Source organism: Aspergillus novofumigatus (assembly GCF_002847465.1).
Source record: "Aspergillus novofumigatus IBT 16806 chromosome Unknown P174scaffold_3, whole genome shotgun sequence".
NCBI classification, from domain to species: Eukaryota; Fungi; Ascomycota; class Eurotiomycetes; order Eurotiales; family Aspergillaceae; genus Aspergillus; species Aspergillus novofumigatus.
Genome location: NW_020194276.1, coordinates 1,993,589 through 2,020,150, shown reverse-complemented (window position 1 = coordinate 2,020,150; position 26,562 = coordinate 1,993,589). Strand labels below are relative to the sequence as shown.

The 26,562-nt window shown below is 52.4% G+C and overlaps 10 protein-coding genes across 10 annotated transcripts; 5 read left to right on the top strand and 5 right to left on the bottom strand.

Annotated features, from left to right (window-relative positions):
* The first annotated feature begins 54 nt into the window (after positions 1-54).
* On the top strand, positions 55-1,702 carry P174DRAFT_386975 (rotamase PTPA-1). Its single transcript, XM_024823336.1, has 3 exons — positions 55-750; positions 798-1,149; positions 1,198-1,702. Exons 1-3 carry the CDS (start codon positions 122-124, stop codon positions 1,633-1,635), a joined length of 1,419 nt encoding a protein of 472 aa, XP_024684099.1. The 5' UTR covers positions 55-121; the 3' UTR covers positions 1,636-1,702.
* Positions 1,688-2,977, bottom strand: P174DRAFT_511244 (DUF572-domain-containing protein; the record flags this gene model as incomplete). The annotated part of the gene is made up of 7 exons (XM_024831772.1): positions 1,688-2,004; positions 2,035-2,222; positions 2,249-2,335; positions 2,392-2,420; positions 2,444-2,499; positions 2,552-2,816; positions 2,936-2,977. The coding sequence occupies 7 exons, from the start codon at positions 2,975-2,977 to the stop codon at positions 1,823-1,825; spliced, it is 849 nt and encodes a 282-aa protein (XP_024684098.1). The 3' UTR covers positions 1,688-1,822.
* Positions 2,978-3,139: 162 nt separating this feature from the next.
* P174DRAFT_440074 (beta-glucosidase) lies at positions 3,140-6,159 on the bottom strand. The gene is made up of 3 exons (XM_024826968.1): positions 5,210-6,159; positions 4,900-5,151; positions 3,140-4,846 (listed from the first exon to the last, which is right to left on the bottom strand). The coding sequence occupies exons 1-3, from the start codon at positions 5,984-5,986 to the stop codon at positions 3,266-3,268; spliced, it is 2,610 nt and encodes an 869-aa protein (XP_024684097.1). The 5' UTR covers positions 5,987-6,159; the 3' UTR covers positions 3,140-3,265.
* Positions 6,160-7,162: 1,003 nt separating this feature from the next.
* P174DRAFT_481562 (alkaline phosphatase D family protein) lies at positions 7,163-9,775 on the bottom strand. The gene is made up of 7 exons (XM_024830724.1): positions 9,077-9,775; positions 8,858-9,017; positions 8,733-8,802; positions 8,437-8,591; positions 8,251-8,389; positions 7,941-8,197; positions 7,163-7,886 (listed from the first exon to the last, which is right to left on the bottom strand). The coding sequence occupies exons 1-7, from the start codon at positions 9,524-9,526 to the stop codon at positions 7,285-7,287; spliced, it is 1,833 nt and encodes a 610-aa protein (XP_024684096.1). The 5' UTR covers positions 9,527-9,775; the 3' UTR covers positions 7,163-7,284.
* A 526-nt stretch (positions 9,776-10,301) lies between these two features.
* On the bottom strand, positions 10,302-13,845 carry P174DRAFT_511242 (6-phosphogluconate dehydrogenase; the record flags this gene model as incomplete). The annotated part of the gene is made up of 4 exons (XM_024831771.1): positions 10,302-10,823; positions 10,886-11,395; positions 12,095-13,590; positions 13,829-13,845. 4 exons carry the CDS (start codon positions 13,843-13,845, stop codon positions 10,426-10,428), a joined length of 2,421 nt encoding a protein of 806 aa, XP_024684095.1. The 3' UTR covers positions 10,302-10,425.
* Positions 13,846-14,203: 358 nt separating this feature from the next.
* Positions 14,204-15,393, top strand: P174DRAFT_481540 (sugar phosphate isomerase/epimerase family protein; the record flags this gene model as incomplete). The annotated part of the gene is made up of 3 exons (XM_024830723.1): positions 14,204-14,670; positions 14,738-15,241; positions 15,301-15,393. The coding sequence occupies exons 1-3, from the start codon at positions 14,266-14,268 to the stop codon at positions 15,391-15,393; spliced, it is 1,002 nt and encodes a 333-aa protein (XP_024684094.1). The 5' UTR covers positions 14,204-14,265.
* Positions 15,394-15,623: 230 nt separating this feature from the next.
* Positions 15,624-17,519, bottom strand: prnC (delta-1-pyrroline-5-carboxylate dehydrogenase prnC; the record flags this gene model as incomplete). The annotated part of the gene is made up of 4 exons (XM_024825592.1): positions 15,624-16,749; positions 16,802-17,163; positions 17,219-17,326; positions 17,379-17,519. The coding sequence occupies 4 exons, from the start codon at positions 17,517-17,519 to the stop codon at positions 15,624-15,626; spliced, it is 1,737 nt and encodes a 578-aa protein (XP_024684093.1).
* A 1,359-nt stretch (positions 17,520-18,878) lies between these two features.
* P174DRAFT_511239 (proline dehydrogenase family protein) lies at positions 18,879-21,670 on the top strand. Its single transcript, XM_024831770.1, has 3 exons — positions 18,879-19,056; positions 19,913-20,533; positions 20,596-21,670. The coding sequence occupies exons 1-3, from the start codon at positions 18,980-18,982 to the stop codon at positions 21,452-21,454; spliced, it is 1,557 nt and encodes a 518-aa protein (XP_024684092.1). The 5' UTR covers positions 18,879-18,979; the 3' UTR covers positions 21,455-21,670.
* A 649-nt stretch (positions 21,671-22,319) lies between these two features.
* On the top strand, positions 22,320-24,829 carry P174DRAFT_449906 (ankyrin repeat protein). Its single transcript, XM_024828891.1, has 3 exons — positions 22,320-22,923; positions 22,978-23,142; positions 23,205-24,829. The coding sequence occupies exons 1-3, from the start codon at positions 22,811-22,813 to the stop codon at positions 24,742-24,744; spliced, it is 1,818 nt and encodes a 605-aa protein (XP_024684091.1). The 5' UTR covers positions 22,320-22,810; the 3' UTR covers positions 24,745-24,829.
* A 187-nt stretch (positions 24,830-25,016) lies between these two features.
* P174DRAFT_440068 (putative proline utilization protein PrnX) lies at positions 25,017-26,339 on the top strand. The gene is made up of 2 exons (XM_024826967.1): positions 25,017-26,134; positions 26,164-26,339. The coding sequence occupies exons 1-2, from the start codon at positions 25,181-25,183 to the stop codon at positions 26,257-26,259; spliced, it is 1,050 nt and encodes a 349-aa protein (XP_024684090.1). The 5' UTR covers positions 25,017-25,180; the 3' UTR covers positions 26,260-26,339.
* The last annotated feature ends 223 nt before the right edge of the window (positions 26,340-26,562 follow it).

Below are 26,562 nucleotides of genomic sequence, written 5' to 3'. Positions count from 1 at the left end.
CAACATAAGAGTACAATCCTCCGCAACGCCAGCTTCAACCATCCAGACTTCTCCCCTCTTATCCATATTTATTACCAGCCTCCAGTATCAGTCTTGACATAATTTTATAGCTAAAATAATCATGGCAAACGGTTTTCCCCTCCGGGTTCTTCCAACCATCGACCCCTCTGCGGGGCACACCTTTATCACCCCCAGCAAGAGAATCCACGAATCTCAAGATGTATCAGAGTTCCTCGTCTCCAAAGCCTACGTTGACATTACGACCTTCCTCCTACAGCTCAACCGGGCCATGATCCCCGTCAAACTCGCCGACGGCACTGTACAATCCTGGCCGATCAACACAGACGCCGTCGAGTTCTCCGCGCCTGTACGGCAGCTCCAGCAGCTCCTGACAAAACTGGAGGAGCTTCTCGAAGAGGCGCCACCTGATACTGGTCCTCGGAGGTTTGGGAATATAAGTTTCCGCAGGTGGTACGAGCTCGTGGAGAGCCGAGCCTCGGAGCTACTGGGGGAGTGTTTGTCGTCCGAGCTGCTGCAGGCTAAATCGTCGGATCCTAACGGGGTGACCGCGGAGGTGGAACTCAAAGCGTACTTCTTAGGCAGCTGGGGGAGCCCTCAGAGGCTGGACTATGGAACTGGACATGAGCTGAGCTTTCTGGCATTCTTGGCTGGGATATGGAAGCTGAATGGTTTTCCGAAGACAACTCCGGGCGTGGAGGAGAGAGCTATCGTCTTGGGGGTCATACAGCCGTAAGTCCGGCTCAAGAGGGTGACTGCAATTTGCTGACTTCTCGCAGATATCTAGAGCTAGTGCGCACCATCATCAAGCGGTACACGCTCGAACCGGCAGGGTCTCATGGCGTTTGGGGACTGGACGACCATTCCTTCATCCCGTACATTCTGGGATCTGCGCAACTGGCGCCAGCCATTTCAGAGACAGATCCCACTCCTGAAGAAGGCTCGCTTCCAGGTGCTCCATCGCCCAATGGTGTTACCAAAGCACATATCGTCGAACGAGAGAGGTTGACGAATATGTATTTCTCCGCAATCGGTTTCATTTACGACGTCAAGAAAGGCCCATTTTGGGAACATAGCCCTATGCTCTACGACATTTCCGGCATACAGGCTGGTTGGGGGAAAATCAACAAGGTGAGTCTTGTGGGCTTTGCTCGAACTGACCGAGTGCTTACTATACAGGGTATGATCAAAATGTACAACGCGGAAGTACTGTCCAAATTCCCCGTAGTGCAGCACTTCCCTTTTGGCTCCCTCTTCAGCTGGGACCGCGACCCCAATGCCGTCCCGCCCCCGACGTCCGTTCATACATCTACCACCCAGTCTCAGTCTAGGGGGCCGGCCGCCCCATCTGCAGGACAGATGCCGCTATCCGGGACCAGGGCACCCTGGGCAACTGCTACTCAGGCTGCCCCAGGTGGAGCAGAAACCGCCGCGCCATGGGCAGCAAGGAGAGACGGATGTCCGCCCGGAGAACCACCTACCGCTCTTCCCGATACGTCACGACTACCCCCTGGTCCTATGGCCCCTACCAGAGCTCCGTGGGCAGCATCGTCAGCCGGGCAGGCACCCAGCGCTGATCCAACCCATGTTCCCACGAAAGCTCCCTGGGCGAAGTAACTACTACCGCAAAATCAAAATACGTAATCTTCACACTTGTTCTATACCCTTTATTTATGTTTATCAGAAATGAAAGCGGTCAATTCTGGAACAAGTCCAAACCATGTAATCTGAGGCGAACTCCGCCGGGTATCATGCAAACAAAACGCCGTAGAAATACAGAAAGAATCATGCATCCAGTCGTCACTTAGTCACTGTCAGACGTATAGTTGACCAGCACGGGTGGTGCAACCGGTCTATCTGGCTTGACAGGGGCTTTAACTGCGGCTGGTCCATCATCAGCGACATCTACACCTTTTGTCGATGTCGTCTTTCTCCTCTTGACCTCCGGCCGCCATGCACTCCCATCCTGGTTGAGAAACGGATCGACTGCAGCCCGCGTATTCCCCGTCAACTCACTGCGAAACAGCGCCTTGCGATCAGCCAGCATACTAGCGGCGTCTCGTTTCCCATTCCGCGAGTCGAACAACGGCCGGCGACGCATGATTTGGGTTGTATCATCCCCGCGCCCAAAGTCCACCATGCCCGCCCGCATGCTATCCTCCTCCGTCTCCTCCACAAGCTCAATCCCCAAGCTCATCTTATCCCTCAGCGCCTCGGACTTCGCCTCGACCCCTCGCGCGCCTTGCGCTCCACCCGGAACGACCGCCGCAACCGTCTCGACCGCTCATACGGATCGTCCCAGTCTTTATTCTGTCGCCTCTGCAAATCCTCAATCCGCGACCTCTCCGTCTCCGCCCGCCGCTTATCCTCCACCTTCCCTCCAACCTCGCAAACGCATCCTCCTTCGCCTTCCTATCCTCCCCACCGCAATCTCCCCAATGCCCACCCCGCCCGTCTCTCCAGTATCCCGCTTCCTCCCCCCTCAACAACAACATACGCCGTATTCGCCGGATCCGTCCGAATCTCAATCCACCCCCGCACGCCCCATGCTTCATCCGGAAACTATACACCGGCGTCGAGTAGTAGCTCCCGACCTTCCGCTTCTCGGCGTTGAACCGCACACCCTGCCCGATCAGCGTCTCGTGCGGCTTGCACGTCGTGCACCATACAGCGAAGGGCATCTCGAAGCGCACGATCAACGCGCCGCTTGTGCGGAGGTGGCGCGCGCGTGCGCCTAGTGGGTGCTTGCCGGCTAGTTTGTTGCCGGTTGTTAGGCCCTCTTGGTCCGGGGGACGTAGCTGTTGTTCAGTAGGTTAGTTACAGGTTCGGTAGGAAGATTAGGTAGCTAGGGGAGAGGCGACGGACCGTCCCATGTCTATGAAATGACTGTTAGTTATGCTATGCCCCGCGTGATAACGGTGGGATGCAGAGGGGCGGAGTACTCACTGAAGCCCTGCATTTTGGATAGTATCCGTCAGGATAAGGGCGTATATCACATTCCAGAATAAGTTGCCGGCCAGTACGGACTCGGTCGAGGGAGTGATCGATCGACCGGTGGTTGTCCTTGGTGATGAATGCCGCGATGGGGAGAATTGTAGGCGAAGCCTTGGAGATCAAGAAGCGGCGAGGCAAAGTATTAATTATGCATTAGTCAGCAACTACATATCATGTCGCCTTGTGCAAATTATGCAGCAGATACTATAAAAACAAACGTCCCAGGATTCAAGGTATATTGAGCAAACTGAGATTATATAACCTTGCAGGCACCTCCAACCTCACACACAGCCCGCATATCCAACACACTCTCCCCAAGCCAGAACTTCACTCCCTCGCCTTGAACAGGCGCCTTCCAGTCTTGCACCACCACATCCCAAACACTGATATCCTTGCGGGTGATCTCCATGGTCAGCGTCTCGCTGGCCCCAGGGGCTAGCGTTTTCGTCTTCGCAAACTGCCGCAGCTGGCGAGATGGCGTCTCGCCCAGACTCTCGGGTAGTTCGACGTAGAGTTGCGCGACCGCGCGGCCGGGCCGGGTGCCCGTGTTTGTGACTGTGACGCTGACGGCGAAGGCCACGTCGAAGAGGGCCGGGTTGCCTCCTTCTGCGCCACCGGCTCGGGGAGCCGGCTTGGGGACGGTCGTGTACCCTGTTGGATAGGGGTATGTCTTGCTGGAGTTCTTTGCTGCGCCGGCGGGGTCGTCGAGGTATGGGTAGAGGTAGCGCCAGATGCGGTCGAAGTTCTTGGGCCAGGCGACTTCGGAGGGGTTAGGGATGGTGGTGGGGTAGGTTGGGGTTGGGCCTTTGGAAGGCCGAGTTGGTGGGTAGGCGCTGTCGACTGCGGTACGGGTGGACACTGTGGGCTGGGAGAAGCTGAAGGTGGTGTAGGACAGCCCGTGGCCGAAGGGATAGCGCGGGGTGATGTTGGCTTTTAGGAAGTGGCGGTAGTCGATGTATAGGCCCTCGGTGAAGGTGTCCTGGATCTGGACGATGGGCTGCGAGAGGAGACCCACGCTGGACGGGTAGTCGGATTCGGCGCGTGGGATCGTGTACGGGAGATGGCCGCTGGGGCTGTAGTCGCCGAAGAGGACGTCCGTCAGGGACCAGCCGGCTTCCTGTCCAGGGAGGTGCGCGACAAGGACGGCCTTGACCGATGGCAGATCAATCCATTCCTCCATGAGGATAGGGCCCACGGTGTGGATGACCGCGACGACTTTGGAGAACTTTGCCGCTGCATCTTTAACGAGCTTGTCGCCGTTGTGCCATGCATTTAGCCCGGCCGAGGTCCGGTCCCCGGGGTTGCCGTCGACAGTGATATAGTTCTCTCCGGAGTCGGCGTTGATGAACACCACGGCGATATCGCCTGAGCTTACCGCAACGTTAGAGGGGAAATTATCGGTGATATAGAAGGTAGCGTTGGACGAGATGTTGGCAATGGCTTCCTGTGGTGTGACCAGGTACGGAAGCCTGGACGTGCCACTGCCCCAGCCCATGGTCAACACGCCTTTGTTGCATCCCATATCAGCGCAGGAGTTGAGACCGTCCGGGTTCGGCCCGGCGTCTGTTCCAAAAACCTTAAGAGAGTCGTCCTTCTTCAAAGGGAGAATATTGTCATCATTCTTTAGCAAAGTGATGGCATCTCTCGCGATTGCTCTGGCAGTGATGTTGTGATCGGCCTGCACGTTGACATACTGGTTGACAACGCCAGATGGAGAGAAAAGAGCACCCGGGTACAATGGCCCCGTCGCATCTTGTGTGTTGCTCGAGAAGTTGGGCAGGGGATAGTCTCCATCCTGGCCCATCTTGTACCAGGTCGCCACGATCCTAGTGACCTGTGATGATTCAGCATCTGGACCGAACAGACACAGTATAAAAAGAACCTTACCATGTCGTTCAGTCGTGAAACTGGGACGGAGCCATTCAGAATGGAGCGCGAGAGCTCAGAGCCCCAATAAGCATTGCCTAAAAGCGGTATAGCACCGTCGCCGGGCATGGCCATATCCAGACCAGCCAGGGCGGATGAGACTCCGCCATACTGTCCAAGCCAGTCGGTCATGACGAAACCCTGGAATCCTAGCTCATCCTTCAGGATTTCATTGAGCAGCTTGCTGTTCTGACTACACGCCGAACTGTTCACCTTTTTCGTCCAACCCATCAGATGGCTTGACGCTAGAACATGAGTGAAAGACACTCACCTCATTGTACGCAGTCATGACGGCGCCAACCCCGGCTCTAACCCCCTCTGCAAATGGCCACAGGTAGAGTTCGTGGAGCGTCCTGTCATCGATATTGGACGAGTACGCCCTTTGGCCTATGTTACTCATTCGGTACATCTCTTGCTCGTTGCCGATATAGTGCTTGATCGTCGCGATGACCCCCCGGCTCTGGATCCCCTTGATCGTCTGCGCACCGCCAATCGCCTGCAGACTGGGATCCGCGCCGAAGCCTTCCCAGTTGCGGCCACCTCTCGGCTTGCGCCCTATCGGGCCGACTGACGGCCCAAGAAGCACGTTGATTCCCTTGCCGCGGAACTCTTCTCCCAGCTCCACACCGCGATCGTACATGAGGTCTTTGTCAAAGGTCGCGCCGACAGTGATGCCGGCCGGAAATGCGGTGTTGTGGTCTGAGTTGCGCACCCCTAAAGGAGAATCTTGGAGGCAGAGATTGGGGATCCCGAATCGCAGCGCACTCCCCGTCTGGCCGACACAGGGGCCCATGAAGATGCCCGTCCCGGTGGTCAGATTCACCTTTTCGGCCAAGGTCATGTTTCTTACCACCCTCTGGGCCTTTTCGTAAGCCTCTGCCCAGCTGGATAGCCATCCTCCATTAGGGGCAGGGTAGTACGGCGGCGAGGAGTATCCAGCAGCGTCTCGTGATTCCAGCTGAGCGGAAACCCGAGACTCAGAGGTAGGAGCCGAAAGTCCCAATGGCACCAGTGAAGCCACGAGGGCCAGATCTGAAAGCACACGCATGGCTGTGCAGGCGAGAAACTTCCTGGACTCAGCGGTATACGCTTCGGCAAGTACGCAAGGAAAGGTCAATCCCAGGTGCTAACCACACACATAGCCGTAGTCGAGCTGTCGTACCAAACCCGGACGCAGATTGCGATCGGAACTACAGAGATAGATATCGGGGCCACGCTGCGCACTCGAGCAGCAGGCCCTAGATATATAACACCATCCAGTCCGTCCATATCAAAGAGGGGAAAGGATATGCAGGCAGCGGAGCAAGCCAGCTCGCCAAGGGGCCTCTCGCTCATCAAGTCATGTCATCGTGCATAAAACCAGATCAACCGGAGTCCCGGACCAAGCCCTCGATTCGGAGCGTTTGCCTAATTCTGACTCTTCACCCCTTGAAGAATGTGGCATGTGCCCTTCTCGCACCGGGATCCGGATAAAAAGCATGGTGGAATTGCAATCACTTGCCGCATCTCACTGGACAACAGGGCAAGCTGGCGTCAGAGGCCAAGACGGCGCGGTTCGTCCGTTTCCAAAACGAGGCCAATTAAAGTCTAGTGGTTGACGATCTTATACTGCAAGAAGCAGGCTGATCTCGCGGCCATGATTCATCATGAGACCCTCTCGTCTTGCATTCCTGTTCTGCAGTAGTAGAGGGGCTGAGTGCCGTCTGCTTACCCCACATGCCCGACTCGATCCTCGGCAGAGTGTTCCATTGTTGTTCCTTCTCATTATCCTCCACGAGGACAATCTTGCAGTCCTTGAGTCTTTTCCGTAAATCCAGGGAGTCCAGCCTTAACAAGTGCAGTAAATGTTGCGTACTCCTAATCTTGATCAGGAGTGCTGATCCCTCGCCTAGAGAAGAACCTGACGATCATTTCCCCGCGTTGGAGCCGTCTGACGTGGAGATGGGGAATTTGAGTAAGATATTCAGGGGCTCCATGTTGATCACGGCTTCGCAAGGAAAAGAGAGCATGATCTGTTATTCTTAGAACATGCATCAAGTGTCTCTTTCTTCCAAGTCATATGCGATGTGTGCCATATCATAAATGATACTTTACGAACAAGGCCTAAAAGTCCGCCAATCAGCTGATATATATTGTGTTCTAAGGTAATTGACACGACGATTGCAGGAATCTTTCAATGTAATTATGCTCATAATATTTCATCCATTAAAGTATAGGAGATTTAATGCACGAAGAATCCCCAGGAACAGGAACAGCCTGAATCACCACACAGACATAGCGCAAGATTCTGCAGTGCTTTCAAATAGGTCATTCTACACCAGCCGTCTGACCATATACCCCTTCAAACTACTGCCCATAAGTGTTATTCGTCTGGTTGGTAGGAACCAGCTGCCCATTCTTGAGCCATCCGTTGGCCACAGCGCCGCCACCAACCACCCCGTTGGAGTTGCGTTCCAGATGATTGGCACCGCTCTTGACGGTGAAGTTGGCAAGGGAAATCTCCTCGCCATTACGCTCCTTGATGTTGGGTAGACCGAAGAAGCGGGCTTCTACTTCCTTAGGCGTGATATGAAGCTCAAAGTATCCGCGGTAGTAGAGCTCCGACCAGTAAAGCTCTTCATTGTCAGTGACGAGAGCCTTCGAGGCCTTGTTGGCATCGGCAATCGTAATGTTCTGTCCGTATGGCGACGGGGAAGTAAGTGCAGTACCGGCAAATTCAACACCAATGGCGCCGGCGCCGGTCTTGGGATCGTACGGCTTGTTGTCGACCCAGGCCACGTCGCTCACCCAGTTGGCATGAGAGTCACCGGCGATCATGATATTGTTGCCAATCTGGTTGTCGTAGAGGGTTTGGAGTGTGCGGTTCTTGTTAGCCAGATATCCATCCCAGGCGTCGACGTTCAGAGGATGTTCACTGTTGGCAATGGACTGGTTGAGCCGAGAGAAGACTACTTTTGTTAGCCCTCGCCTTCAATCAGATTCAACCCATCCGGAGGACATACTAATTTGGCTACCAATAATGCGCCAGTGGGCACCTCGCTTAGCCGAATCGATCAAATTACGGTAGAACCAGTTCTCCTGGCGGCTACCCATGAGGGTTCGACCAGCATCGTTGGCGATCTCATATATATAGTCGGTATTGTCGTACGTGTCGGTGATAGAGCGATCATACTGCCTGGTGTCCAGCATGATAAGGTCAACGAGAGAACCGAGCTGGAAGTTTCTCCAAATACGAAGGTTGTCATCCATTTCAACTTGTCTGCGCCAAGTTAGTCACTGCGGGAAAGAATGGAGTAGCTGTCAGAAGCTGACCTGATCGGCATCCACTCAAAATAGGCACGGACGGCGTTCATCTTGCGTTGGTCCACCGACACTCCGCCGTGCGTGAGGAAGGACTCCTCATCGTTGTGGAGCTTGGAAGATCCATCGCGATATGTGTTGTCAGACACCTCTGTTCTGGTCAGATCTCAGGCCCAAATAAATTGCAGGAGTGCCTACCGTGATCATCCCAAACTGGAATCCAAGCATAGTTCTGGTGGCTCAACTGAAGATCCAAGTCGGTTCTGTAAGTTGCCAGGCGCTTGCGGTAATCGTAGAGAGAGAAAATGGTTCGGTCCGGTTGAGGAATGCGCCCCAGACTGTTGCCCCAGCCACTGCATAACAGGTCAGTTGCTAGCCCTTATGGACTGGGTGAGTGGGAGGTCCGTACTATTCGCCGTTTCCATATTCGTAAATGTAGTCACTATTCAAGTCAGCCTGGTATTGATGATCATCTTAAAATCTTTTGGTCTTACCCCAGATGCACAACGTAGTCCACGGAGTCCTTCCTTACAGGGTTTCCATAACCATTGAAGAAACCAAAAGCTACAGTCTCATTAGCGAAGCGACATAAAGCCAGAGAAGTAGCACGAGGACGTACGATAGTTACTGCAGGAGTACACAGCCAGGTTGATGTTATTAACATCATCCTTAGGCGCAGGAGCAGTCTTAGTGCGTCCAATGGGACTCGTGTTGTCCGAGTTGCACACGTTGAACTGGTAGTAGTATGTAGTAAACGGCTTCAACTTGGTTGCCTCGACCTATCTTAAAGTAAGCATGATGTGTTGGCTGCAGACAAATAACAAGCGATTGTGCTAACCTTGACAGTGTAGTCAATATCAGAGCTGGTGAACACAGTTCCCTCCGAGACAACTTTCTTCATGCCAGCATCACGAGAAACCTTGTAGTTCAAGCAGACAGGCGCCTTGGAGACTGGCTTGTTCTGCTTGTCCGAGTAGATAGGGACAGGGTTGTACAGAGGAACCAGTCCAGATGTAGTACTATTGTCATTGACATCGTCGAAGCTGGGGGCACATCGTGTCCACAAGATGACCGACTCAGCATAGGGATCACCTGAAGCCACACCGTGGGTAAAGTTCAACTGAGCAGGATCAAAGGCCGACGTCGGCTCACCCCGCTTGGCTACCTTGCGGATCGAAACACCCAATTCAGGGTGGTTGTAAGACGGACTGCGGTAGTTGAGATTGCCCGCATAGCTAGCGGTGGCAGTCGAGGACGCCAACAACAGAAGAGACAATGAGTACCACATTGTGACTTTGCCAGATCTGAGAGATTCTCTGCTCCGAGGAGACCAGCGAAGATAGCCTGAACGAGGACCAATTTATAGTATCCATATTGAGATAAGATAGCAAGGAATGCTCCGGATCGTTTGCATTCCCTCTCTTGGAGGGACTGACGATTGCACGGCCAGGAAGCAGCGACCAAGGGCGTAATGTCAAGGCAGACGGCATCGTAATCAAAGCAGACCTCGTCATTCGAGAGTACATCTGCATAAACGTCATTCTGGACTTGGAATGCTGATTGCACCGGCGACGAATAGCAAACAGAAGCCAAAGCATGCAGGACCACGAAGCTTTACCTCTGGCTGAAACCCAAGTGCTTGGCTGCCTTGGCGTTCAGGAACTAACACCCACGTGCTGGACCCTCCGCTGCTGGGGATTGGAATGCCAAGTCTTCCCCCCTATTACCATGTATATACCTCTCTAGATAGTATCCAAAATAAGATAATCAGGTAGTAGAGTAACGCCGATCGGTTTAATCAATAACACGAGATCGAGGTGGGGAGTAGGCTGTACGGTGCCGGTTAAGCGGTTAGACTGTTCATTGAGGAGTCGATTAGAGCCGTCCTCATGATTGCATAAAATATGCGTAGTAGCTAATACAGAGAGATAACGAGTAAAGATAGGCCTATTAATAGCTTCTCAGTCTAGAATGCAATGGAAGTTCATGGCTGCTGGTTATCCAGTCTGTTCCAGTAAATACATCTTTTGTGATATGAAAGATATGTACCACAATCTTAAAAAGTTCAATCCTCATAAGTTCGTAACCAAGTATAAACGGTCTATGCCAGAGCAGTAGATCTACATAATACCTATGTGTTGAAGCATCGTATCTATCATCTCAGGAAGGAAAAAAAATTTGGAGAGCTTAGTTCCAATAACCAGGGAAAAGCCATTCCAGCTTCTCCCGAGCCTCAGGGCTCCAGTTGGCCTGGGCGGTGCTGAGACCAAACTTGATGGAGCCCTCAACGTGTTTGGCCTGGACGAGGTCAGAGTGCTCATCGCTGGCCAGAGCGTCGAGGACGGCTGTGACAAAGCGTCTGGCATTCTGAGCATTGGCCTTCATGTGGCCCATGACCATCTCCACAGTGACATCGGCCGTCGACTCGTGCCAGCAGTCATAGTCGGTGGACATGCAGATCATTTGGTAGGCAATCTCGGCCTCACGAGCCAGCTTAGCCTCAGGCAGACACGACATGTTGATGACGCTGCCGCCCCAGGACCGGTAAAGATTGCTCTCGGCGCGGGTAGAGAATTGAGGTCCCTCTGTCATTGAAAGACGGTCAGCCAGTGTCTCAAAAGCAACGACGGACGAATGAATGACGTACCCATGCAAATCAGAGTACCCCGGTCGTGAAGGACGACACCCTCGCCCTCCAGACTGTGACCGCAGGCTCGCACAACCTTCGCGACACCCTCGTCGAAAGGGTCGCCGAACGGTACGTGCGCGACCACACCTCCCTCGAAGAAAGTCCAAGGGCGCACACCCTTGGTACGATCGATGACCTGGTCGGGAATGACGAAATCGCGCGGCTTGATTTGCTCCTGCAAGCTACCGACGGCAGAGAAGGCGATGATGGTACGGACGCCAATCGAGCGCAGAGCGGCGATGTTAGCGCGCGCTGGGACCTCATGAGGTGCAATCTGGTGGTGAGCACCGTGTCGGCTGAGGAAAGCGACGGCAACGGTCTTGTTGTTGTGAGAGCAGTTGTGGTGCAGGATCGTGATAGGAGAGGAGGGGTTGCCCCAGGGCGTGGTGATCGACAACGACGCAACCTGAGTGAAGCCGGGGAGCTCGCGCAGACCAGTACCACCAATAACGGCGATACGGACAGGCTCTACATTTAAACGATTAGATTAGTCTTTGCAACTTGCGGGTTTGTGATAGCACGGCGCACTCACCGTTGTAGGTATTGGGGAGATCGGCCATTCTTCTTGCTAGCTGCTTTGCAGACTCGATTCTTCGGAGTGGTCTTGTGGTGAAGCTTGACAGGTATCGTCGAAGAGAAGAGAATCCAAGCATAAAAAGCAGCACGAGAAAAGACTAATATATGCGCAGCTTGCTACTGCTAAGAGAGGTATTCGGACTTGAAAACTTCTGCCCCTTGGCGGGGTCGTCATCCCGATTGGGTAATCCGCTTATCGCGACCCCACGTGGGGCCGATCTCAGGCACCAGTAGGCACCAGTAGGCACCAGTAGGCATCAACAGGCATCAGCAGGCATCAACAGGCATCAATCGGGACGATCTGCCATTTCCTTTTTTAAGCTTCACCCAACCACCCTCGATCGAAATGAGCTGTGCTGGCATTCAATCTCTAAGGCGTGGCCTGTATCGGTTTATGGTTGACCGTCGATTTACATCTTCAGAGCTCGGTCTTATGGATATTCATGAGGAAACTAACGACGAAAGGCATCAACACATTTTCCATTCGTCCTACATATGCACATATGCATTTTATAACAACGTGATTTAAATCAAAGCCGGCGCCCAGCCGAAGAAGACTTTATGCTGGCTTCCATTCATAATGATGCGGACCCTTTCTGACTGGACCTGGATCTTCACCTGGGACACCGGGCTTGTTGTAGGCATGAGCGCCAAAGTAGTCCATCTGCGCCTCCATAAATTTGGTCGGCAGCATCGTTCCTCCTTCATACTTCAAGTACTCTAACGTGGCAGACAAAGCCGGCATGTACTGATCAGACAGGATTCCTTCAATCACAATCTCTTTTAGGGCGTCAAAATTCTTGTGCAGTTCTCGCGCGACCTCGTCCACGAATTTCATATTGCTGAGTCGCTTGTTGGATGTCAGGGCGGGCTGCAGAAGGTCTGCGATGGCTTCGGACTGGATAATGCAACCGCCTCGCCAGATCTGAAGGCACCTGCCGAGATCGATGCCCCATTTTTCGTCCTCGGAAGCGCGCGCGATCAATTCGAGACCCTGGCAGAATGATGCCAAGAAAGAGCAGTACACTGCTCGGCGCAGGTTCTCAATGAACGCACCACGATCTTTGATCGTCTCAATTGGCTTGGGGCTGGGGATATGAAGCTTCTTCGCAACTCGGACTCTCTCTTCACGATTCCCGCTGGCCACACGCAGGTAGTGCGCTGTGGCAAGGGTGGGCGCCGAGACGTGACGCTCAGCGGACTCCATAATCGACCAGTACGGAGTTCCCTCGGTGTTGTCATCGTCTTGGACCACCTTGTCAAGCACATCGTCAAGTACATAGCCGTCATCTTTGCTAGCGCCTTCGCCGTGGTAGTCACCTTGAGGTGTCTTCTTCCTGTGCAGCATATCTGCGCCGATCTGAAGGAGATAATTGTTCTTGAGCTCGCCCTCTGAATTCCACTTCGAGAAGAGATCGCCAATCTCGTCATAGTTGAGGCCTAACCCGTTGTGGAGGATGGACCATGCCTCTGCGAGTGTCGAGAGCATGCCTCCTTCAATACCGTTGTGAACCATCTTGACGTAGTGTCCCGAGCCTGCAGGGCCAATTCGTGTGACACATGGCTTGCCTGTCTTGCGATCTTTGGCGGCGTAGAGCTCCAGAAGCGGCATGACGAGCTCGAGTGCTTTGGCATCCCCACCGGGCGACAAGCTGGGCCCGTGTCGAGCGGACTGGTAACCTCCAGAGACACCCATTCCGATCCAGTGAACCCCGATTTCAGCGCATTCTCTCTGTCTCCTCTCTGTCCGTCGGTAGTTCTCATTTCCTCCGTCGAGGATGATGTCCCCGGCCTTCAGATCGTGCTTGATCATCCCCAGTACGGAGTCTGCCGGATGACCATGTGTGATGGAAAAGAGGAATAATTTCCGCTCGGCCTTGCCCTCCAGGCTCTTAGTAAACTCATCGATGTTGTAGTACCCGTCGATCTTGCCCTTCAGATGCTGCGCATCTTTGGCGAACTTCATCACCGAATCGACATTCTTCGGATCCACGTCCCATACCGAGACATCGCAACCCAGCTCGGAGAAGGCAAAGGTCATCATCGAGCCCATATTCCCCGCTCCTACAATGCCGATGCGCTTGAATCTCTGAACTGGGTCTTGTGATGATGGCATGATGATGGCGTTCGCAGTATACTTCTAACTTTGTCGATCTGCGTTCTATACAAGGCTGATCAAAAATAAATCCCAGTCAGAGAACTGAGAAAATGAAGATAGAAAGACCGACTACTTTACATGGATCAACATCATCTTATTGAACGAACTTCCAGTGGCAATCGGACAGCGCATCCGGCCTGAAGAAACGTACGCTGGAATTACATCACGGCGGAGGAGACGTCATGGCGAAGTATACCCCTGCCTCTCGGTGCGTCCCCGAGGAAAGGTAGTCTGTTATGTGGTCTGATTTCTATTATGTGATCTGATTCGATGTCAGGAAGTCCATAATGCACAATGTCATTTTCTCTGCGTATGTGGATTGTCGATGCGTCGGAAACCGACTCCGTCGTTGCCGGCTGTTCTGTTGCAGATGTTCTTTTGCCCTAATTCGGCCGATCTCATGGTTACATCATCCGCCTTGGACAGCTTCAATTCCAGGAACACATGAAATATCAACTTATCATTGCTTTCCTGATTTGTATGGTTTTACTTATGTTTTTGTAATTGAATACCTTCTGTGATCGTGCATCTGGTCGGCTAAATTGCTATTCTCCATCTCTAGACTCATCCAACAACATATACAACGCTGATCACAAGAAACACCATGATCGCATCAGCCCCAACTATCACATACGAATCCCTCCGCAATATCCCTCTGTCATATGCCACCTGCTCGATCGGCAGCAGCAACGCCGACACCCTCCCTCGGAAACTTGAAGCCATCAGCAAAGCCGGCTTTACAGGCATCGAGCTATCATTCCCCGATATCATCGACTATGGCTCACGAACCCTCGGCCACCAGGTCGCCTCGGAGAACTTCGCCGAGATCATCTCTGTAGCTGGCGAGATCCGAAAGCTGTGCGATGCCAATAACCTCAAGGTGATGATGCTACAGCCGTTCGCGAACTTTGAGGGCTGGCCGCGCGGGTCGCTGGAGCGCCAGGATGCTTTCACTCGAGCCAACGGATGGATCGAAATTATGAATGTTGTCGGGACGGATTTGCTGCAGGTATGCCTATTGCCGTTACGGTTTCCTCTGCTGCGTAACCCAGGCTAATGACAATAATAAACAAAAGGTCGGCTCAACAGACGCCCCCGCGGAGAAAATCACCACGGACCGCACCCAGATCGTCTCCGACCTCCGCGAACTGGCCGACCTGCTCGCAAAACGCAACATGCGCCTCGCCTACGAGAACTGGTGTTGGTCTACCCACGCCCCCACCTGGAAAGACGTCTGGGAGATCGTCCGCGCAGTCGACCGCCCCAATATCGGCTTGTGCCTGGATACCTTCCAGACCGCTGGGTCCGAATGGGGCGATCCCCGGACCATCTCTGGCCGGATAGACGACATGGACCTCGACGAGCTGAATCGGCGCTTCGCGGCGAGCATGGACGAGCTGGCGAAATCTATCCCGCCGGAGAAGATCTATCTGCTGCAGATTTCAGACGCGTATAAGCCCACCCGGCCGATCGAGGATAAGGTGATCAATGGGCTTCGGCCACGGGGGCGCTGGAGCCATGATTTCCGGCCGATGCCCTATGACGGCGGATACCTGCCCATTGAGGAGGTGGCGCGGGCGGTGCTCAAGACCGGGTTCCGGGGGTGGTTTTCGATGGAGATCTTTGACGGGGGAATCAGGGGAAGGGGAAGAAGTACGATATGATTCCGTATGCGAAGAATGCGATGGAGAGTATGCAGAAGCTCTTGAAGAATTGCTCAGATGATAAATAGTTGAGGATTTTCATTCATTGAATGCAACCATAGACTCATTCAAGTAAAAAACTATGAATATATCCATTCAGGTGTCAAGAAACTCAAATTTTAGGTCATGCATCCGTAATGCGAAACGCCAGTCATGCAAGGAAATCAAAGTAAAAATGCATCAATACATCAACATATGGGGAATAATAATCACCGAACCGAATCCGATCCCTTATAAGCACATGTCATGCCCAGCTAGCTTACGCATTGCTGGGGTACTCGACCTTGTAAGAAGGAACGAACTCCTCCTTGATCGAGCGCAGGCTGACGAACCGCGAGAGCAAGTTTCCGCTGCCGGCCTTATCGTTGGTTCCGCTTGCACGAGCACCGCCGAAGGGCTGCTGGCCAACAACGGCACCGGTGCTCTTGCAGTTGATGTAGAAGTTACCGGCGGTGCTGCGGAGAGCATCGTCCGCAACCCGGACGGCCTCGCGGTCCTGCGCAAAGACGGAGCCGGTGAGACCGTACTCGCCGGTCTGGTCGATCTTCTCGCAGATCTTGGAGAAGTCAGCCTCTGTGGCGTCGTTGTAGGTGTGCACGACTAGGATGGGACCGAAGAGCTCGCGCGAGAGAAGGGGGTGGTCGGGGTTCGAGGTGTGGTAGACGGTGGGCTGGATGTACCAGCCCTTGGAGGAGTCGTAAGTGCCGCCGACGAGGAGTTCGAGTTCGGAGTCGTTCTTGGCTTCCTCGATGACCTGGGCGAGCTTGTTGAAGGAGGCTTCGTGAATAACGGGGCCGCAGAAGTTGGTGAAGTCGGAAGGCTCGCCGATCTTGAGCTGCTTAATTTCGGACACGACCTGCTCCAGGAACTGATCGGCGATGGAGGATGCGACGTACGCGCGGGAGGTGGCGCTGCACTTCTGTCCCTGGAACTCGAAGGCTCCACGGACGGTCTGCACGGCGGCGTTGCGGACGTCCGCAGACTTGTGGATGAGGTGGAAGTTCTTGCCACCGGTTTCGCCGACGATGCGAGGGTAGCTGCGGTATTTGCCCTCGGCGACACCCTGCGCGATCTTTCCGTACAGGGAACGGAACACGGCGGTGCTTCCGGTGAAATGGAGGGCAGCAAATTCGCGGTGGTTGAGTACGGTATTGGTAACTTCTTCGGCATCGCCAGGCACAAACTGGATGACATTCTTGGGCAGGCCGGCCTCCAAAAGAATCTGGTGAACCAGCCAGTTGGACGCGATGGCAGCGGGAGACGGCTTCCAGACAACAACGTTACCCATCAGAGCAGGGGCGCCAGCTAGATTACCACCGATGGCAGTGAAATTGAACGGGCTGATGGCGTAGACGAAACCTTCGAGGGGACGGTATTCAACGCGGCTGCGCTAGTTAGCCATTTGTCATGCTTGATCGCATATGCAAAGTAACTTACTTCCAGACTCCAGGAGCGTGATGAACAGGCTGCTGAGCGTACATATCCTCAGCGTACTTGACGCCGAACCGGAAGAAATCGCACAGCTCAGCGGCAGCATCAATCTCCGCCTGCCAGGCGTTCTTGCCCTGTCCGTGCATGGTCAAGGCCATAATGTCATAGCGGTACTTGGTCGAGATCAGATCGGCAGCCTTGAGGAAGACGCTCGCACGGTCTGCGAACGATGTAGCGGCCCACGACTTGCGAGCCTCCAGCGCTGCGTCAATAGCCGCCTGAACATCGGAGGCGGTGGCGTTGGAGTAGGTGGCCACCGGGGCACGAGAGGCAGGGTTAGACTGTGTGAAGGTTTGCGAGCTCTTAATCTGGGAAATTGTCAGTCTCTTGATTTAGTATAAGTGCTTACTTGATAAAACCAACCTCCTTGCCTGCAATCACAAGCGGTACGTTAAGAGGAGCAGACTGTTTGGCCTTGGCCAGGGCATCTTCCAGAGCTTTGCGATCAGGGGAACCAGGGACATAGTGTTTCTATTGACCGTTAAAATTGATTTCTCGAGTGCACAAGAGTCGAAAAACTCACGTTAGGTTCATTGTCGATGCGAGGCACTTTGAAAGTAGCATACGTGCCCATCGCCCTACTAGGACGAACAAAGCTGCTAGTAAGAGGACGGCATTTTGCGAATTGCTGCGCTCGCATGCGCGGGAGCAATGAGGAATGCATTTTTTTTTTTTTTGAAGTTCCTTGATACTGCCAGCAATAAGATCAAGAAAATTCACAAGCAGAAAAAGGGTAAGGAAAGATGAAAATGAAGCAAAGGAAACAAGTCGAAAGGCAGCGCGGGGAAGCTCCAGTACCTTTAAAGCGAGGGACCGGCTAAGGTCGGTGGAACGAGCCAGTCAGAGATGGAGAAGGCGATCAGTCAGCATGCTTACCATACATTACAGTGACATGGATTCATTCTCCAAATTCTTCGCTTTATTCCCCTCACGAAGGGCCGCATTGTCGCCAGTGGCGTCACGGAAGCTGATCGATGGTAATGGTAATACCACTTTTTCTGTCGGAGGAATTGCTGCCGGCTAGCTGTAGGTACGGCGTAACTGTATGGTCCGGTACGCATTCCGGGTGGGACACGCCTAAACCGGGCCGGATAATACTGTCAAATGTCCCCGGTACAGGCAGCCGAGAGATTTCCATTACCCTATAGATAGATATTTTCCAGAGGATATCAAGTAGATAATATCTATGTTATCCATTCTGCAGAGATTGATAACTCCAAATTACATGTCTAAATAACTAATGAGATTAATCATAGTCACGGCGACACCACCGGCAACTTCTCCGCGTTGCGGAGGTGGGGTTCTATATTCTATAAACTGGGTACTGTATTGAGTGCTAACTCGAATTCTATCAGAACAGTCTATATGACTCTATAACATATAGAGCGGTATACTGCAACATTCCCTAAATGAATCATGCTAGCTACTACCAGACTCTCTCCACGACCGACCATTGAGAGAGTGGCTTGGGACCCAACAATAAGCTGGAGCTGTCTTGACGACAAGCCTCGTTGCGTATCCCTGTTGGTTCCATTTTGTCTCCAAGCCCTTTGGATCTCCGTAGTCATATTCGTCCAAGGGCGGCCTTTCGATTCTAGCCTCCTCGGGGCCCTTGCGCTAAGGAGTGCTCATATTGAAGCCAGGCAAAGCAAAGACAAGTACGAGTACATTTGAATTTATGAGTGTTCGGATGAGGCTTCCAGAACCTAGCATTATCGGCCTGAAAAGTACATCGAACGAGAGAATTGTGGGGTTGACGGCTCAGGGTCCGTGACAGTGTGGCTGCCACGCTAAAGAAGCCGAGGTGATCATCAACATTGGAATGTTGGCACAGAAAGAAGAAGTGTTCCTTCCAGTCGACATGTCGGAATGGATATGATCCTCTCTGGAAAATCTAGGTTTTTCTCCGTGATGCATGGAGATGCTGGAAAGTCTGGAGCCCTGGAAGCCTCGACCGACCAGAAACTGGCACATACCCACAATGGTAAAGCTGTTAATAACGAGAACTACCTAACGACCATTTCTCGGCTTTCAGAAGGCCTGCAATTTTTCCCTGTCGAAATCTTTTGTTCTAGAAAAGCTTGACCTATAAGGATCTATATCCCAGTATGCTAATTGGCCGATATGAGGCACGTGATCAAATACCTGTTTAGTCAAGCTGCGCTAGGCTATATTCGATTGGTTTCCATGCTGAATGGGGTGTATGCCTTAAAGACAAGGCACCCAGGACCCGGCTAACATCGGTCTTCTCGTTCGTTCCTCAAGTCACGCGACTTGGCAGGATGAGGTAGGATTGCTTGATTGTGTAACCTGGGCTGCAAGCCTGCACAAAGTGATCATAAGGTTATATTACCTTACCTTAGTCAAGCTAGATTAATGGGAGTCCGAGGTCACCTGCTCACGGTCACGCGTTCTTTCGCATTCCAGCAACCAGCAAAAGTGACCGGCCCGGTCAAGCGGCCAGTTTAATGTGGAGACACAGTGGCCGGCCCGCGAACCGGTTGTCCTAAGATTGATTATCATTCCCAGATTGGATCGAGTCCTGGACTGCTTGATGTCAGCTTGTCGACATTGGCCACTGACACAGACTGAGGCTTGCTGCTCGTCCCAAATACAGACTTACACATGCTTAAGTCGTCAATCTTTATGGTTATCGTATCCTATAGTAGAACAGTCAATATCAAACAGGAGATCAAGCTTAATCGTCATTCCGTCGTAGTGGTAACTTATTCAAGGGCATACAGGACTAGTGGTCGATCCTGTTCTATGGGTGGATCCAAGATATTATCAATCTTTATCACTGCCGCTGGCAGACGGCGCCACTCTGCATGTCCTCTTTCCAAAGGAATAATATTACTGACCGTCCCGGCTTTCAGGCGGTTTCCACCGGCTATACACTCACTCTCTTTCGGCAACAAGTAGTGTCTTTAAGGACAATAACTCGTCTATTATTTCCTCAGTATCACGACTACTAAACTCATCGACATCCTCATCCTTATTCAAACTACTTGATTATCATCCATCAATACCTCAGCATATACTCGTCGCTCATCCTAGGGTTTATTGCTCAAGTCCCGCCACCTTATCAACCCCAACAATGAAGGCATCCCGCCGTCCTTTGCGGGCTCTGTCTTGCATGCCCACGACTTATCCTACTCCCCGATACGTCAGCGGCACGAGCAATGCGAAATCATCCATCGCAGCGACACCGGCTACTAGCCTGTTGCATCAAGCTGTTCCATCCCCAAAGAAGGAGGCAACCTCGCCGCTCGCAAAACTGCCTCTCTCATCTGTGCTGCGGTCCTTGATGATCCTCTCTGTTTCTTCATCCTCACTTCTACTGAAGCCATGCATCTATACCCTTTCAATGTTGGCGCATCCCAAAACACCTCTTCTCGACGTCGCCAAAAACCCTCTGCTGAACATGCTCGTCAAGCACACGATCTACAAGCAGTTCAATGCCGGAGAAAACAAATTGGAAGTTCAGCAGTCCATTCACGCTATTAAGAATCTCGGATACCGAGGCGTCCTTTTGGGTTACGCCAAGGAGGTCTTGGTTGGTGAGAGCAACGTCAGCCCTCGTGATGAAAAGGCCGCTCGTGAAGAGGTTCAGACGTGGTTGGACGGAACGCTGCAGACCGTGGACATGGCACAGGAAGGCGATTTCGTCGCTCTGAAGTATGTTTCCTCTTTGATTTCCCTATAGAGATAATTTGAGCCGATCAACTAACTGTCATAAGATTCACTGGTATGGGTGTCCAGGCGTTGGACCTCCTGCAGAAGAAGGCCGCCCCCTCTCCCTTCATGGACGAAGCTATTCAGCGAGTTTGTGACTTGGCTATTTCCCGTAATGTTCGTTTGCTCGTCGATGCCGAGGAGCAGGCAGTGCAGCCCGGAATCGAGAACTGGACCATGAAGTATCAGAAGTACTGCAATTCGCAGACACCTGGCCGTGCCATCTTCTACAACACCTACCAGGCCTATTTGTGTTCGACCCCCACCACTCTCGCGGAGCACCTGGAGATCGCTCGTCAGGAAGGTTACACCCTCGGTGTGAAGCTGGTCCGTGGAGCCTATCTCAAGACCGAGCCTCGCCATTTGATCTGGTCGACGAAAGAGGAGACCGATGCTTGCTACGACGGCGTTGTCGAAGCCCTCCTCACCAGACGGTACAACTCCATGCTCAAGCCCGCGTCCGGGGAACACCAGACCGAGCTGCCCCCCGTTAACGTTATCATCGCCACACACAACCGTGATTCTGTCCGCAAGGCACACGCGCTGCGTCTCCAGCAAGCAAGCAAGGGTGAGGACAAGGGCGTGGATCTCTCGTACGCTCAGCTTCAGGGCATGGCGGACGAAGTCAGCTGTGAGCTGTTGGAAGGTTTCCAGAGCTCCGAGCCCACTGGCAAGAACTCGTTCGTGGAATCGCCTAACGTGTACAAGCTTCTCACCTGGGGTTCCGTCAAGGAATGCATGGGATTCCTGCTCAGACGGGCCGTCGAGAACACCGAGGCCGTCGGGCGCACCAAGCAGTCGCAGGAGGCCATGTTTGCTGAACTCAAGCGCAGAGCCCGCCAGGCTTTCCGTCTGAGCAGCTGATCGTCATCCTGTTGTGTTTTCTTTCGTACTTCTGATACCATGCTGCGGTTGGCTGAAATTTCTGTTGCATGCTGTTATGCATATTGTTTTTTCTTTTGCGTGATCCTGTGAATGTCGTGCTGGCGAAAATGCATTTAGATGGCGTTAGTGGTTTATCTTTAGCTTGTTTCATCGATTAATGATAACGATTTCTAGAAAGAAAAAGAAAGAGAAAAAGAAAAGGATCACTTTCTGCACTCTCCGGCGTAAACGAACCGCCTGATGATGGTACCTTTCTCCTCTCCATAATTGGGGCAACCCATCCTAGGAAGGATCCCAGCAATACGTCAAGCGCCTATAGGTGCATGAAGACCAGGGAAGAATCAAGGAAATAAAACTGGAAAAAAGAAAGATAGGACCAGAAAGGATATGCAAATGACAAAAGTACGGACCTGGCCTGTTGGGAATTGCCCTTCTGAACTCTCGTAGAGACCCATGTCCATCATCATCGCAACCGCCGTTAGCGTTTGCCAACGCATCCTGACCATCGGAGATTGCCCTTTTTCCACCCTTCTGTCATACCCTTGTCGGCTCGGACCACTCCTCTACGTACTTTCTCTCAGTTGTCACAATCTACAGCCTGATACACTCTCACTGGCTACACCGCTAGCATAGAGTATGGTACTTTTGTCTTCTGCCTCCGCTGGGCGGCTTCTGGATCCTGGCCCAGTTGTCCAGTAAATACGGAGTACTATTATTATTATTCACAAGGACCACAGCTGACAACTGCAGGGTACTTCTGTTCTGCTCCCGAAAAACATCTGCCGACATCGACAGTCCACGCCTTATTGCATCGTTTTGGAAGCCTGCCCTCTTTCGATTATGTACAGTACTTTTGCACCGCGGGCGACACTATCTGGAAGCCGAACATTGATTAATTTGATTAATTAAAAGACAAAGCTCAAAGCTTACTGCCAATCGGTGATCTTCATCACGAAGATGAGAATAAGATTTGGGAGTACTTACTGGGGAGGATAGTGCAGGCATCAGGCTGTGCTGCCCTTCGAAAGAAGCCCCCTTCAATTGTTGACTAGATGGATGTGTCGTCAGACGAGGGCCTGAATGAAGAGAATGAGGCCATGGAATTTCTCATTTATTGCGGCTGCTCCCTCCCTGAAGTTATCAGTTATACTACTTATTCTTTCCAGTCATGTTTGTCCTCTGCGGTATCTCCCTTCTTGTTTCGAGTCGTCTTTTGAGAAGGCACACGCCGCACCGCGTTTGGCAGTTTAGCTACGAGCTTTGGGTCCTTTTCTGATCGTTGTCCTTCTTTTTCCCTTTTTTTGGAGACTCGAGTCTGTCGACACTTTGCCGGCCATGACAAGAGATTGGGAGGAGGTCAAGGACGATATCAGACAGCTCTACCTGGAGCAAGATCTGACCTGTACCGAGGTAATGTTGGAGATGCGGAGACGGGGATTTCACAAGTCGTAAGTACAGTGGATGCCTCTCAGGTCGATATTCCGCGGCTGACAAGAGAGCAGAAGACGGTCGTACAAGAACTGTTTCAAGCGTTGGGGCTTTAGAAAGACTAGGAGACGGGCTGGAAACATTGGTGCATTGCCACGGGGATTGCCAATCGACCAACGGATGCCGGTTGCTGACGATGATACTACGTTATCACCGCTCAGCGATCACGCACGTCCGAGGTGAGAGTCCAATAGACGTCTTCGACTAGGGACAACATGCTCATCAAAGGCTCCGCTTCCAGGTACTCGCAGGCTAACCACTTCGTCTCCTTCGCACCGAGCACAACCGTGGCATACCCTACTAGTCCTGGGGCCCATGCATCTGGCCATCCTGAGATCGGAGAGCCCCTGTCTGTGATTGACCAGACTTTTGCGAACTTCTTCTTCAACTTACAAGACGAATGGGGCTACACAAAGCTCCATCAAGCTGTCATGAACGAACAAGCAAACGAGGTGAAAGCATTGCTGAGCCGAGGCGCAGCAATTAATGTTCCGGATCGGATGGGCAACTTGCCAGTGCATTACACTGCTGACCATCAGGACGAGAAGATTGTCAGATTCCTACTCGGCTATCGCATGGGAAAAATCGAGCCCATGGTCAAGCAAGACCTTGCTCGAATCACGCTTGACCATCGAAATGCGGACGGAAATACCCCTCTGCATCTGGCCATTTCAGCAAGAAGCTTAAACCATGATCATGAAAGGAGCATTGTGACCCGTCTTCTGAAAGCCGGGGCCAAGCCTTATATCCCCAACAATCTTGGTGTGACTCCGATACAGAAGGCTGTGGAACTCGTTTCACCGACCATGAGCTGGGATCATGGACGCCATGTTGACAAAATGCTGACGGCCAAGGCCGCTGATCTCACAACTGAGAAGATAACATCTCTGTTTAAGCTCTTCCTCGCAAATTCATACATTGCTTGGGCTGACGTTAACAGCCACCTCAACGAATTGTTCAGGAGCTTTCTAGGCAATGGTGCTGATCCGGATGTCACGATCGGGCCGAACTCTCAGCGTCTACTGACATACTTCTTGCACTACTGCTATGAGACTCGCTCTACCTCCCAGAAATGTGACACCCGGCTTGCAACCTTGATATGTAAGAAATTAGATGTTGCGAGAGTCAACAGCATAGGCGAGACATGTGTCCATGAGCTCATTAGGTTCCTGGGTGCTTGGTGCTATGATCCTTCAATCTACGAATTACTCCAGATCGTGGTGGAAAGGGGCGCGGATGTCAATCACCTCAACATGGCTCAGCAATCGCCTCTGATGCTGCTCTTGAGGAAAAGGCGGCTGGTAGACGACGTCTACACGGTGCTGGCATTCCTTCTCAGTCGCGGAGCAAATCCACTGATCCCCGATGCGGCCGGGAATTTTCCCATATATGTGGCCGTTCGAAAAAATCCCTGGCTGGGATCCAAGCTTGCAAAAATGATCCTCCACGTGGACAATGGATTAGACACGAATTTCCCCTGGCGGTTTACCTGGTGGCAATCGTGGATGCAGGCTATCGCCTCGGAAGATTGGGACACGTCGGTAGCGATGCTTCAACAGACTGACTACTCACCACCACCCGACATCCAGGCCCTACTGTACCGGCTGGCGTTGGCCGTTCTCGCCGAAAAACACCTGCGTCGAGCAAAAGACTGGTATGAGAACAGTGAGAAAAGTCCTGAGCAGCAGGACCAACACCGGACCACTGTGAGAAATATACTCCTGAAGAACCCGTGGCTGGATATTGATACAGACTGGTTCATATACCTGCTGAAATTGTAAGCTTGCAAGTGGATAATTCATTGCTGTTGATATAGACGACCTTAGCATTTTTCAAGTTTTTATTAGACTCGGTCTGCAATCTTACCTCTATGAATGCTTCTTGATCGTTTGAGGAAGAACCCCGGGGTCGGATGTACCCGTAGTAGAATAAATGGACCACATTGAGCATCAATAACCCATTTAAAGGGGACTTGGTTAGATACTCGGTTAGGACCGGCCACTATGTGGACTTCATCCGACATGCAGCTAAACAATAACTCCACCTCCGACATCGCCGTATGATATCAGTGGGACGGGCAGTCATTCTGTGACTCTATAAAGTAGGGTCTACAAGTACAAGTGACTTCATATTAACGAGAAAACACAGCTTCCTGCGGTTACAGAATACATTATTTCAATCTCGAGGCCCAGACATCTACTTCGTGGTTCCTCCAAGATGCATCTTCTCTCCGAACCACACGTCTCTCGCATTCTGAGAAACCTAACTCCAGACCAATGCCACATCTTACTCGACGCTCTGAACGAAGCACTTGTAACCGTCTCATCAGAGACCACAAAACCAGAAGGGGAGCGACTCATCCATCAACCCCTCCGCACCACCATCACCACCAAAGACAACAACCTATCGCTCTTCATGCCCGTCTCCAACACAGCCAGCACAGGCATCAAGATTGTCACTGCCTCGCAGAGCGAAGGCATCATCGGGGTGATCAACATCTTCTCGCCGGAGGGCCGGCTCCTCGGCCTCCTCAGCGCCGCAGAAATCACAGCCTTTCGCACGGCCCTCGCAACCATGACGCTGTTTACGCGCTGCACGTCTATCGCTAAGAAGCACATCGTGATTTTCGGCTCGGGCCGTCAAGCAGAGTGGCACGCTCGGCTGGCGCTGCTGCTTGTTCCGCGGCTGGTGCGGCGAATCACCTTCATCAATCGGGGTCGCAGGCGGCTGGAGGAGCTGGAGACGGAGGTGATCGCAGAGTTGAGAGCCTCGCATCCGGATATCGTATTCGCTACGCTGGCTAGGGAGGGGTCTGATGATGCAGAGTACGAGGCACGGCTGCGCGCGGAGGTCGCCTCGTGCGATGTCATCTTTAGCTGTACACCGTCTACGGAGCCCAATTTTCCCTACGGGTATCTTTCGTCTGCATCTACATCTGAGTCTGCGACTCCGCCTAAACAGCGGTTTATTTCGCTGATTGGGTCGTACAAGCCGCATATGTGTGAGGTCGATACCGAGACGATCCTCTCGGGTGGTGGGCAGATCTATGTTGATTCTCGGGAGGCTTGTCTGGAGGAATCTGGGGAGCTGATCAAGGCGCAGGTACGAGGGGAGCAGTTGGTTGAGATTGGGGAGTTGTTTGGGAAGTTGGGGAGGTCGGAGCCGGTTGTGGTGCCGGAGGGCGTAATGTGGTTTTCAAGTGCGTGGGTATGGGGATTATGGATCTGGTGATTGGGAAGAAGCTGTTGGATATTGGTGTCGAGCAGGGACTGGGGATGAATGTGGATGGTTTCTGATGGTTCTCTAGCATGTATTTTCTCCTCTCTAGACATATGAACAGGATGAGCAGGAATAGGCAAGGTAGTATGGTCAGTATATATTTATATAGATTGTGTGCCTGAGGCACGAATCAATGACAATGTCTTCCGCACTCAAACAGGCATTGCCGTGTAGAGCACAGATAGATATACCTCTCTATTTCAGACGTGACCACGACCATTATAATGAGGCTGTAGAGAGTCATACCCCTGTACTGATGCAATACTACGTCGAACTGTGGGGAATTGCGCATTTGCTTATCGGATTATCTACGTCTCTAT